This window comes from Apteryx mantelli, chromosome 7 (genome assembly GCF_036417845.1).
Source record: "Apteryx mantelli isolate bAptMan1 chromosome 7, bAptMan1.hap1, whole genome shotgun sequence".
Taxonomy (NCBI): Eukaryota; Metazoa; Chordata; class Aves; order Apterygiformes; family Apterygidae; genus Apteryx; species Apteryx mantelli.
The window spans coordinates 18537362-18550058 of record NC_089984.1 but is presented as its reverse complement, the minus strand read 5'-3'; the positions used below and the strand labels follow the sequence as shown (position 1 = coordinate 18550058).

General features: G+C 37.9%; 1 protein-coding gene across 2 annotated transcripts in view; it reads right to left on the bottom strand.

Annotated features, from left to right (window-relative positions):
- Positions 1-8157: 8157 nt before the first annotated feature.
- Positions 8158-12697, bottom strand: part of KCNMA1 (potassium calcium-activated channel subfamily M alpha 1) — a 545630-nt gene continuing 541090 nt past the window's right edge. Inside the window, exon 28 of one of the 2 annotated variants that reach the window (XM_067299876.1) lies at positions 8158-8260. In XM_067299876.1, coding sequence (XP_067155977.1) covers positions 8236-8260 — 25 coding nt within the window. In that variant the 3' untranslated portion in view covers positions 8158-8235. The remainder of the gene's footprint in view (positions 8261-12697) is intronic. The other variant, XM_013960233.2, reaches the window with a different exon arrangement.

Sequence of the window (12697 nt, the reverse complement as noted above, 5' to 3'; positions counted from 1 at the left end):
TGAAAGCAGTGCATCATGTCGCAAAATTTTCATCACTCCTGCTGTCATTAACTGAGTACTGTTTCACTGTTGCTGTCAAAAACTTGTGAGCTTGCAAAGGTGAAAGCTGGGACTGCTGTATTGTGTACTAGCTGTTAATTGGTTTTCACTTAATATCATCTTTGATAGCTTTTCCATCAATACTTAGAAATAGGCCTGAACATACTCAACCGTTGGATGGGGAAGATATGCAGCTGTTCTTCAAACAGGTCTTTTCTGTTGTGTGGGGGTGAAAGGATGTTGCTATGGTGAGGGAGCGGAGGAAAGCGTCTTATTTTTGCCCTTCTTTTTTTTTTTTTTTTTTTTTTTGTTCCTACAGAAGATAATGGCAAATGCTTGACCTTCACTTTCGGCTGGGAGGGGATGATTTGTTTCACGCTCCCTCCCCTCACATCTGTCTCTGGGTCTGAAACATGGCTCATGCTCCACACCTATGGGGCATTTTTAAACAACTTATAAAAATACACCCAATATAACTTACAAGACAATGCAAACCTTGGCCGCTTTTCTAGTCTTACTGGAGCTTCTTTAATGCACAAGATCTGTTTATGCAACCACATCCCTAGCTCAAACCATAAGTGTGCAGTTAAAATAAATAAGAAAATTTATATTTATCATCATATGCAGGAAAAGGCAATTATATCCTAATTAAAGTATTGAGAAAGAGTAACAGGAGTGCCGCACAGTCTATAAGGGGGGGAGCTCCCCAATCATTCACTGCAAAATCCAGAGACAAGGACATCATTTAACTAGGCCTACTTCTCCATGCAAATTTCCTAATAGACAGGAGTCCTTTCATCCTGCCAAACAAAAACCACAGTTTTTATGGTACAGCAGAGCCCTTCCCCAGTGAGACTGTTTAAGGGCCGTTTCGGTAAGTGCACTCGGTGAGGTCCAGACTAGTTTACCACCCTGAAGGTGGCCCTGAGCCAGTTCACTATACAGTTCTCCCTAGTCCTGCATAAGTACTGTCATGTACTTTGTTTTCCCAGAAACACTCTATTTACTTAGAATGCATCTGATGTCAGTGTAGCCATCCTGTACCAGATTCTTTACATTATTTACCTCCAAGCTGGGAGCAAATTTTATATCAGGCCTTTCTTTGTTTTGGGGATGCTTAGCTGAGTGCTCCTCTCTCCTCTCCTCTCCCTTTCAGTAGCAAACCAGGTCTACTAGACTGTGGTTAATTACCAATGTGATGTTGCTGCACTGAAGGTCAATGACATCAGCTTTAGTGACAAGGTTATTTTAAATAGCAGGCTCCTAATCCTGAAAAAAACTGACGTGAACATGGCGTTTAGACACATACAAATAATCTCATAGACTCCAAAAGGAGACTGTCCTTTTCTTAAACTTAAGAGCATAAACAATTGCTTGTAGTGTTATACTTAGTTCCGTTTCTGCAGTAGAGAACCATATTCCAAATTTTGCAAATAACTTTTAAATGTATTCATCATAAGAAATTAGAAAATTTTTGGACTCTTTCGTTAGCAAAAATATCAGTCCAACATTACCTGATCTACCAGAGCTGAGGATGTGGTAAGATGCTATGTTTATGCATTTAAAGTAGCTAAATTATGCCAGATTATAATTGTGTCTGACTACATAACTGGTGTTGGGGAGACATTTGTTGTTACTGTGAAATTATTCACTTACAGCTGTGACAGCATCCTCTACAGCAGCTGATATTAATTATTATTAAAAGGGGGCTGGTCCTGGAGAGCAAAAAAGAGAGATAGGCATCTGGGGTATTCTCCATTCAAAGTATTAATAGTATTGGTTGTCTGAAAAAAGTATTATTCGTGGTTTAGTAATACATGTTGCATAACTTTTTGGGACACAGCCATTTCAAAGAGGAAAAAAACACAGAAATCGCTCCTTGTTTTAGAACACAAATACATAAATTTTAATCTGAGAAAAATACAAAATGAAACCATGTACAAGTTATGTACAAACCCTTTTTACAGGACAATATATTTATCACTGGATATTACATATGACAAAGTCAGGTAGATCATTTCTGAGCACCAGCATTTGTTCTCTCTCACCAATCCTTAATGGTAAAAAGTAAAATGATGAAGTCAGACTCCTTTTTCTTGATGAACTTCTAAGTTAACATGATAGCTGTTTCTCAGTGTACCCCTCAGCCCCACCCCCAAACTATAACTAAATAGATAAGTGTAGCCATCAAAATATACTCTGTGTGTGTGTGTGTTTTCTGAAGAAAGAAAATGAAAAATCAGCCTTGAACGCTACAGAAATGCAAAAGTTCAGTTATATCAACTTTTTCGGGGAAGAAGTTAGACAGTTTGCATCGGCTAAGCGTGTGTCCCAAGCAATACCATGGCAGAAGCAGCATTTTTTGAACTGCTACATAAGAACATAAGATAACTTCTGCTAACCTTTTGGGGTAGTTCCCGTTAGTCAGTGTCCACAAAAGCATTGTATGCCCATATTCTGATTTTGCAGAAATCTTTTTTTTTTTTTCTATTCTATGTGCTCAACTGCCTAATGCTTTTTTTTTTCAAATATATAAAAGTCTCTTCTAAAATATGTTGCCTGAAGCAGTGAGAAGCTTTTTTTCAACCTCACTGAGGTTCAAATTCAATGCAGCATTACTGTGTTTAGATTCTGAAGTTAAATATTGTTGCTAATTAGAACCAAAGTGATAAAAAAGTATTTTTTTCCTTCCCCTTATTTCTTCTCATTTTGATAGTAAACAGCAGTGCACCATTATATAAAACAGATACATTAGACCAGCAGCCCTATCTATCATCTATTGACTCAGTGGAATTCAATTGGTTATATAGACTAATGCACATTATAGACTATATAGTTTCAATGTGGCTGCATATTCTATAGCAGAGAATATCTATGCAGGATAGATACATTAGTTGTTATATAAATATAGGTATGATGATAAATACCGGGGCAGAATTATCAATGCTATAGGCCTGTGCGCCATCACAGGAGGTGGCCACAGCTGTACAGCTACTCTGTTCCTTTCTTTATTTCAGACTGAGCCTGTACCCACTCCTACTAATATTGTTCAGTACAAAAATACTACAATTATTATGCCTGCTAACTAAATATTAGAAGACCTAGAAAAGAGGTCTGTGTATATAATGACTTAAAAAAAAAAAAAAAAAAAAAAAAAAAAAAAAAGCCCGTGTGTGTATTAACATCTTCAAAAAAAGAAGATGTATGGTCAAATTGTGGTTTAGGTGGTGGGAAGTGGGGGGGGGGGGGGGGGGGGGGGGGGGAACATATAAAGAACTCTCCATTCCCCTGAATCTTTTTCCACACAGCTGCCTTTGGCTTTGACAGATATTCCCATGCCAATCCATTTCCATACACTTGGTTATTTTATATACGTACATTTAAAACTACAAATGAAAAGTGGGCTGTGCACTTCTTTTGGTGCTAGAGAAATAGGCGATGATGGTAGTTTAAAATAAAAAAAGAAACAAATCTGAATATGTGTTCATTTCTAAATACACTGACAGCCAAGAGCCATTACAAACATGCCTCCTGAAGAGAACAGTTAAGACCAGCTTTGCTCTTTAACCTTGAGACCATGCAAGTCAGCTTTAACAGTGAAGTTGCTAGCATGGCATGGGTTAGGTGGTGAGTGAACAGGCAGTGAAAACATGCATAATTACCCATTAGTAAATTATTGCTCTTGTCATGCATTAGTTTATGCATCCAGTTATTGCACTATTTGTTCAATGTGGTTTACATATTTTAAAAAAAAACACTAAACCAACAGAAATAAATAGCTCTCTGTGATTGAGAACACACTATTATATTTTCCCCTCCTTTTCCTACTCTATAAGGACTTCAAGAAATTCAAACTCCTCATACATGGCCCCCTCCCCCCCCCAAAAAAATCCATCCAAAAACCTATAATAACAGATTTGTAGGGCCTCCTGTTCTTCATTACATATTGACTACTTTTCCCCTTCTCCTGATATGGTTAAGAGCATTTATGTCTTTTTGCATGCACACAGGCTGAATCATTGGAATACTTTTCTTTAAAACTGAAAAATTGGGAAAAAAAATCCCCACCATCTTTAGTGTGGCGAAACCTGGCTTTCTTTACAGCTTCTCCAATAGCCTGCAAGCAATTGAATAGCCATCAAGACATCTTAATAAGGCTGCACAGGGTCCTCATTATTTTGGATATCATGGCCTTCACCTTGCACAGGCAGCATGGGTTCCCCGTCAAAGCCAGGCGGGATGTGGCCAAGAGGTGACATTTGCCTGAGGACCCAGCTGCAGCTGCCCCTCCCTCTCGCTCTGCCCCCACGTGCCTGCCCAGGGCACGCTGTGTGCCGGTGGAATAACAGAGGTGAGGTTTTAGGAAGTCTTTTTGAAATGTACAGGGAAATGTTTGCATTTTTTTTTCCTATGAATATATTGTCTAATTATTATCTTCCAAGCAACAGTAAGTTGCATAGAAACCTTATGATTATTTCTGTAGTTGCAAAATTGCAGTTGCTGAATAGCAGGTTTTCAGAAGCCATGTGTGCATGTGTGGCGGGGCTAAGGGCACGCACATGCATCAGCGCGGACATAGGTTTCCAAAGCACACTGTCCGTGCATAACTAATGCAGCTAAAAAGACATGGCTACTTCTTGGTCAAACCGGGAGAGAGGAGTAGATATGATTCCTCCGTGCACCAGCCTATAAGTAATATATTTCTTTCTTTGTGTCCTCCCTGCCTCCACAAAAAAAAAAAAAAAAAAAAAAAAAAAAGAGACCATACTGTTGACATGATTCTGATCTGTATCATATATATATATATATCATATATATATATACACACACACACACATATATACACACACACATAAAAATATATCTATGTGCATATATGCAAACACACACCATCCAATGCATGAGTTTTACAAAAGAAATAGTTATGCCTGGATTAATTGCGCATGCAATTCATGAGAAATCTGTTCTGTTTTGCTTTCTTTTCTTTCCTTTTGAAAGAGAAGTAAGAATCATAAAAAAAGAGAGATCACAACCTTATTTCTACATCAATCAGCATGTCTTCTGTCAGTTCTCACTTTGGCCACTTTCCCAGCCACTTGCCTTGATATAACAAAATATATCCAAATATTGGTGCTGGTCTTATTGGAGTTTTCATTGGCCAAAGGTCAAAGTTCAACACCAGGTCTATGTATGTCCACCATCTAATGACCAGCACACAGTCCCGTGTCATCACACTTTTTGATCATGGAAAGGAGGAGTAAGAAAAGATTATTAATTGCTCCTAGCTATTTCTATAAATGGATGATGCAAAACATATAGCTATACCTGGTTTTCTCTCTCATTCTTTCTCTGTATCTAGCTTTTTATATATAGAGCTATTTGTGAGATGAGAGAGTGAGTGTATTCAGATTTCATCCTTCACTTGTGTACAGTTGGCAACATGGTATTTTGGGGTATGACAGATAGATAAACTGGACAGAGACACACATACCTTAGCAATGTAGGACTGTTGTATATATTTGTTTCGTTAGTATGCTTTATACAGTGAACACTCACTTGTGAAGGAAGGATGTTAAGAAATGGCACTGTATATGGTAGTTTAGTTTAAGTAAAGAAAAATTTTTTTTCTATGCCCATACATTAAACACCAGCCTTAAAAAAAAAAAAAAAAAAAATCAGGTGTACTCAGTGAAGTTGGACACAAATTTCAAAAATTCTCTTGTACTCAGGGCCAACTTTTTTCACTCTGGCTATAATATGATTGCAGTTCATGAATGAAAAGGAGTACTGACTTCAAAGTGAACACTGAACATGACCCAATGCAGAAACTGGATGCAAATTATAACCTGTCATTAGCTGAAGTAGCATAGATCAGAAGAATCCACCAGAGTCATATTTTGTTGTGGGGACTATGAAATGGGTTAAACAAGGTGTAAATATAAAAAAAAAAAAAAATTGCTTAAATTATTTTGTTTCTTTGTAGGAGAGTGAAATAAATATTTTAAACAATCCAATTTTACATACACTATATTAACAACTTGTGTTGTTTTTTTTTTTTTTTTAAATAACTATTCTACAAAATGTAACAACAAAGTAGTCACAGTCCAAGAAGTCACTCCAGAATAAAGCCTATTAGGTGGTAGTATGTTATATTTGTACCGCAGCCAGTGGACAAACATTGAAGCTGAGATAGTTTAGCTTAAATGTTGGATTATATAGTGGACATCATTGTTTTCACAGTAAATTCATCTGCTTTGTAGTTGTTTGAGTCACTGATATTTCTCTAATGATAAAAGTACCACAGTATGTTTTACTGTGGTATTTTACAACTCTGCAAAATTACAAAGCCTAAAGTTAACTTGCACAATGAAAATCTGCTTTTTCTGATGACTGGGTCCTATGCTTTTATTTTGATCCTCAGTAGCACATCCTTTTTTCTCTCTTTTCCCCCCCCCCCCCCACTCAGTTGTGTCAAATCTTGCTAATTTGAGATTGAGAGAGTTACTAAATCGTTTAGAACATCAAATGCTTGGGTGACTAGATATTGCAGCACAGGTATGAAACATCACATTTTTGTCTGATGGCTGTAAAGCTGGTTGGCCACTTTGTGAAACTGCTGACACAACAGGCAGCTTTTCAAAGGCCCTTTGTAAGTTATCATAATAAATACATTCATTACTTTGATTTGGTTATTACTGTACTTTTATGCATGGTGTCCCAGCAAAGTGAAAAATTAATTTAAAAAAAAAAAAAAAAAAAAAACAAAAACCTGCTAACATAAGATGTTGCATGTTACAGAAGTTAACTGACAACAGCGTGTTGGGAGATTATAGAACTGAGGCTAAACCCAATGTCTTCATCCTGATCTGAACTCACCGAAAAGGAGACTAAAAGTGTGCCTTTTCCAGAGCTATGGGCTATCGCCAGAGCTCACAGATCTGGCCCTAACCTCCCTATGTATCAGGAAGAATTTGAATCAGATAAGCAAGACTGATGCAGAGACATGAGTAAGACACCAACTAAATATAGTAGCCAAGAGGGTTTATAACTTATGATTTCATGTGCTATTTATGCCTGCTGGATGCACTCTAATACATGGCAAAAGAAGAGGAATTTCCAAGCTTCCAGGAATTAGTAGCTGCTGATGGCTAATGGGAAGCAGCATGGAATTACCAGACTCTGAAATTTATAGCAAAAAGTGCTGCCTATGAGCACCCTGTCTGCATGTCGCTCGGTTTATACCCATGTTCACTGCCCTAGCATCACCAAAGGTTATCATCGCAGATGCTGGGCTTCGGCCCGGGGGGGGGGGGGGGGGGGAATTAGTGTTTGCGTGTTGGGGTGGAGCTGGACCTTAACATAACTGGCAATTAAGATGAGCTGTATATATGGTTAAAAAAAAGACTAATTCAGAAGAATGTTACATGTACAAAAATATGACTTTCGACTTTGAAAATAAATAAGTTCAGTTTATTAAGAGCTGGTGTTAATGCTGAACAAAATACACATCCTCCAGTAAAGAAACATGTTGGTGAACTGTTCTTGTTTTCTTTTTTTCTTCTTTTTTTTTTTTTGATTTACTAAAATACAAGTTGGACCTTTATTTTTCTGTAAATATATCATTTGTCTCCCTTAATTACATGTCCTTATAACTGTGACCATCATTCTCCTTCATGCCGAAGACTGAGCAGATTTTTTTTTTCTTTTTTTTAAATTCTTAGGAGTCTGGCCACATATGCAGCTTTTTTTAAGGGAAAATACTTGACAATGAAAAAAAAGAAAAATATATTTTTTTTCTAATAAATAAAAATAATTTAAAACGCTAGAGACTATACATGACTAGTTCTGATTGATGGTGTTCATTTATAAATGAGATAGATAGTTTCCAAAATACGTGGAAGCAATATTAAAGGCAGACAAACAAAGATCTGTCTACTTTATTTTCCCGTAACGCTCGCCCTTCGCAACTTCTCCACCAGTGGTTCAGCATGTAAGAGGAATAAATGTCACATCACCATTCATGAAGTTTGTCAGGCTTTAAAAAAATAGTTCTGGTCTCCAAGGAGTCAACATTCATCTTCGACTTCTCTGATTGGCGGTATCAAGCTGCTTGTCGATTTGTACTGATTGATCTGATTGGCCATGTGAGTGCTCATGGGCTTGATCTGAATGTTTCTGGGATAGGCATTATCCGGCTCATCTGTAAACCATTTCTTTTCTGCTAAGGAGCAAAATGGGTAGAGACAGAATAAGGAGAGGAAAACAAGAATTTTATTTAGTGAAGCACACACACACGCGCGCGCGCGCACGCGCGGCGCGTACACAGATATACACACACAAAAAAAAAGAGGGGGCAGCAGTCAGCAAAGTTCATAGAAAAAGGCAATCAATAGAAGGTGACTTTGACTAATAACTAGCAGTACAGTGCATTAGATGATTAATACCTTTGAAAATACCTATCATGAAAGGAGGATGACATGTTTGTAGATCTAATAGTAAGGCATTAAAGAAAACTGGCAATTTGCTGGCTTGCTTGTTGAATGTGAGAGCTGTTTTACAAGCTCAGGTGAATGCCCTCTGCTTCATATTTATCAAAAAAAAATACAAATAAAAGGCTAAACTGAGAAGCCGGATGGGATAAAGGTGATGTGGAAAAGAGCATGTGAGTCCATATACAGGTGAATACCTAAAAGGTTGGTGACTTCTCTGAACCTTTCCAGCCCCAAGGTGGTCGGTGTCGCTGGCTCAGAAACCAGGCACGAGAATGTAAATAATTTCCTGCAGCTGGTGCAAGAACAAACAGGGCCTGCACTCAGGGCGCCAGATGGCTGCATTCCTGCATGTGCTGGCCATTGCATTGCTGCTTAGAAACCTGCCTGCTGGGGTGCTGCTCCGCACCCCAGTTTGGGAAGGGCTTGGGCATGCAGCATACCTGCTGGTGCAGCTGAACGTACCGAGCTCGGAAGGTAATCCTGAACAGATTGCTAGTGGTACATGACAGCAAGGCAAAGGAAGCACGAACTCACAGGAAGGTCAGCGGAGAAGCTGTTTCTTTGATATCTTTGGGCAGTGTCAGCTCCCACAGACACAGGAAGAGTTTTCTGGTACCAACCTGGGGTGGGCTGGGAGCAGTCTGTGTGTGTGGGGGGGGGGGGACAGGGATGCCAAGAGGCTGCAAGGCTGCAGCTGGTCCCTGCTTGCTTAAGGCTGTAACCACTGCACTGTGTTGTTCCTATGCAGATGCTGGCAAAAACTTCTTAAAATTCTTATATGAAAAAAAAAAATCAAAAGAATGATGTTCTTAAGACCTGTAGAGGCAATTACTGGTCTCATCTTTTAATTACAGATATGTAGCTTTATGAGATGGCTCTGTTCAAAGACTCACAAACTCCTGTTCTTTGAGTGGTTTATGGTCATCGGGTGCTTGTGCTTTGACAAGCACTAGCGAACATGGGATGTCCATCCTCTCCCTTTGCCCTCTCCACCCCTATTTCTGGGGATGAGCACAAATGGGTCAAAGGATGGGATTCTGCAGCTATGGCATTTTCATTATGTGAAAGGTTTAATGTATGCCACATCAAAGCTGCTGGTCTTACATTTACGCACCACTTCTCATCCCGTGACTAGAGAACAGAAACTACACCACTTCTGCTTACCACCGAAACACAGCTGTCTCTGGGCTGGAATCAGGGCAAAAGCGGAAGGAGTGTTCATTAAACGAAAAATAAAAAAGCCTAAGCAAAACAAAATTCCACCCCAGAACCTGCACAAAAGCTCAGAAGGGGCAGCAGAGAATAGTAACTGCAGGACTAGAAAAAAATTAAGGACAAATATTTGGACATAGCTGCATAAAAAGAAGAAACTAACAACTCCTTAGTTAGGGCCTCTAAAGCAGTGGATTGATTTCCAGAATCACCAGATTTTCCAGTCACTTGGGTGAATATGAAATCTTGGCACTTTAACTTCAGATATGGGATTTAAGTATCTATAAGAAACCACCCACAACAAACTCCAAACTAATTAAGGTTTAATCCTTTTATTTTATGATGGATTTGATATCTGTGCTTATTCTTTTTAAGAATTTATATTTTAAAAAAGGACTTAATAATAATCATTAAGGGTCTATCACTGGAGGTAAACTACTATATTGTTTTTTCTGTCATTTTTAAAAAATGTATTTTTATTCTTTTTAAAATGTCCTCTCATTTGAAATTAGTGTAAATATTTCCCTTCCCCCCACCTCGAAGTTGTCTGAGTCTGAACAATGCTCAATCTCCAATCTTTCTCTCTCTCTCCCTCTCTTTCTTTTACCTATTATAATTAAGTTCCCTTTGATTTGAACAGATTGGACGATAGGAATTCATAATGTTACATCCTGCACACTGAAGCTAACTGATTAAGTGCTTTAAATTATTCTTCCTGACAGAATGATAAAGTTACAATCTGTTCAGAGATGATCTACAGCTTGCCAGACTCCTACCGCTTCTTTCTACATTCATTTATCTTTTTGTCAAGCAGTTTAAAAAAAAGGCCTCGATTCCATAGATCTTTTAAAGTCATCAGAACATCTGAATTATTAATGAGACTTTAAGGGAATGGTTCCTGATGGGGGCTGGTTTAAGAAAGGTTGTAGGAAAAAAAATCTGGGAATGTGTACACATCAAAATAATTTCAGCTCCATTTAAAAAACCATTTAGTTCAAGTGTGACACATGAACCATTATGCATTTGTGGAAACCAATTTTATGTGATCTACGATTAAACTAACCTTTCAGAGAGGTGTAAAGTGTGATGGTTATCATGTTTTAAAAGCCTTGCAAGATCACATAAACAATTTCAAACTAACAGTTTTCTAATGGTTTGTGTTTAAAATGATTTTGAGGCAAGTTAAGCGCTGTGTACTTTTATCTCTATCTTCTTTTTAACATATGCTGCACAAACTTTCCTTACAAACAGAACTTGGTGCAAGTTAACTCAATCTCAGAGCAAGAAAGAGGTCAGGGATGAACTGCAGTGTGTTCTCAGCAACATGTGAAAAGCATTTCCATCTGCCCTGCTTTCCCTGGAATTTGCAACACAAGGCAATTATCAATATGTTAGTCTCCACAGTAAAATCCATGTACGGGGAGTTATCATCTTTAAAACCAGACACCATCATGTCTCATTTCCATCTTTACCTGAAATACAGAAACCTATTTGCAGTTCCTCACCCTCCCACCCCCAGTTAAATTTCTTTCTCTTTGCCAGTGCTGAAACTTTGGTCCAGGCATCACCATCTCTTGCATCAAATGCTTGGATCTAGCTTTATACTTTCCCTGTCCCTTTTCTGCTGTTCAAACTGTGTTTGACCATAGAATGAGAAATCTCACCTGAAAGTCCATCACCCTGTACACTTACCTTTGAAATGTGAGATTGACGCTTCTTGTCTTTACTCCTGGCTGCTAATATATCCTGCTCCCAGCTACATAAATGCCCTTCTTGAATCCCTTACACTTTTGAATTTTTTTTTAATTCTCCAGTCTAACTTTCATGTCTTCCAAAGTCAGCACACACTTCTACCTATCTTAAGCAGACCGCTTTCTCTTTCCTTTAAATCTATCATCTATAAAAATCCTGTTTTAAATCTTCATAGACTGGTTTATCCCCATTGTTTTCTGTTGTTCTCTGTCATGTTCTGTCAGTTTCTCTCCCATTTGGCATATGCATCTTGATCCCAACAACATACGTTTCTATGTTATAGTGAGAATCTTAGAACAGGCAGAGTTTTCTATTTTATTTTTGCAAGAGCTGTTTAAGACAGTCCCTGATCTTCCTACACTATATTTGATGGGTATGTTTTTGACAGCATCAGTTGAGAGCTGTTGGAACAGCTAAGTAACTTCAAGTATCAGGAAGCAGGAAACATTTACTTTCCTTTCAAACACTTATGTTTGTAATGGGCCATCACCACCCAAGTGGGAAATGATGATTATAAAGGCTTCATGTTTATATTAGAAATAAATAAATAATATTAATATCTTGTGTAAGAATGTTTCCTGCAGCATCAAAAGATATTAATAATTAAAAACAAAATGATCAAAATACAGATTTCTTTCACTTGAAAAAGACTCTAGCAATTCTCTCAAACAGGTTTCTTCCTCCTTTGCTTTAAAATTGCTGTCATTAATTCTGTCCTGAAAAATCATATTTGAACAAACATCACTGTGAAACACCCGCTCTTCTGAGTAGAGGCAAAGAATGTAGTAGGTAAACATAACAAAGATTTACTAAATGTGTATTCTTATCATAAGCCCTGGTTTGGTTACAGTTGTTTTAAAGCAGAAGATTTTTCTCTTGTGACACTTGCAATTTCAAATGAAGCTGTATGTATGTGTTTGTGTGTGCGCACGCACGCACACACACACACACACACACACACAAAACAGGTAATGTTTAAAACCAAGCTTCAATACTCACATTTTCTTTGTATATGAAAAATAAGTAATGCCAGTTTCTCCACCCACCTACTCCCCAATTATTTGTTTGGCAAATGAGTATTTTACATGTAGTAGGCAATAACTAATTTGCAGAGAGAGAGAGAGAGAGAGAGAAAAACTACTCTTTCTTTCTGTGAACATCTTCATTTTGCTCCAAGACAGCTGAAGTTTTGGGAGAAAAAA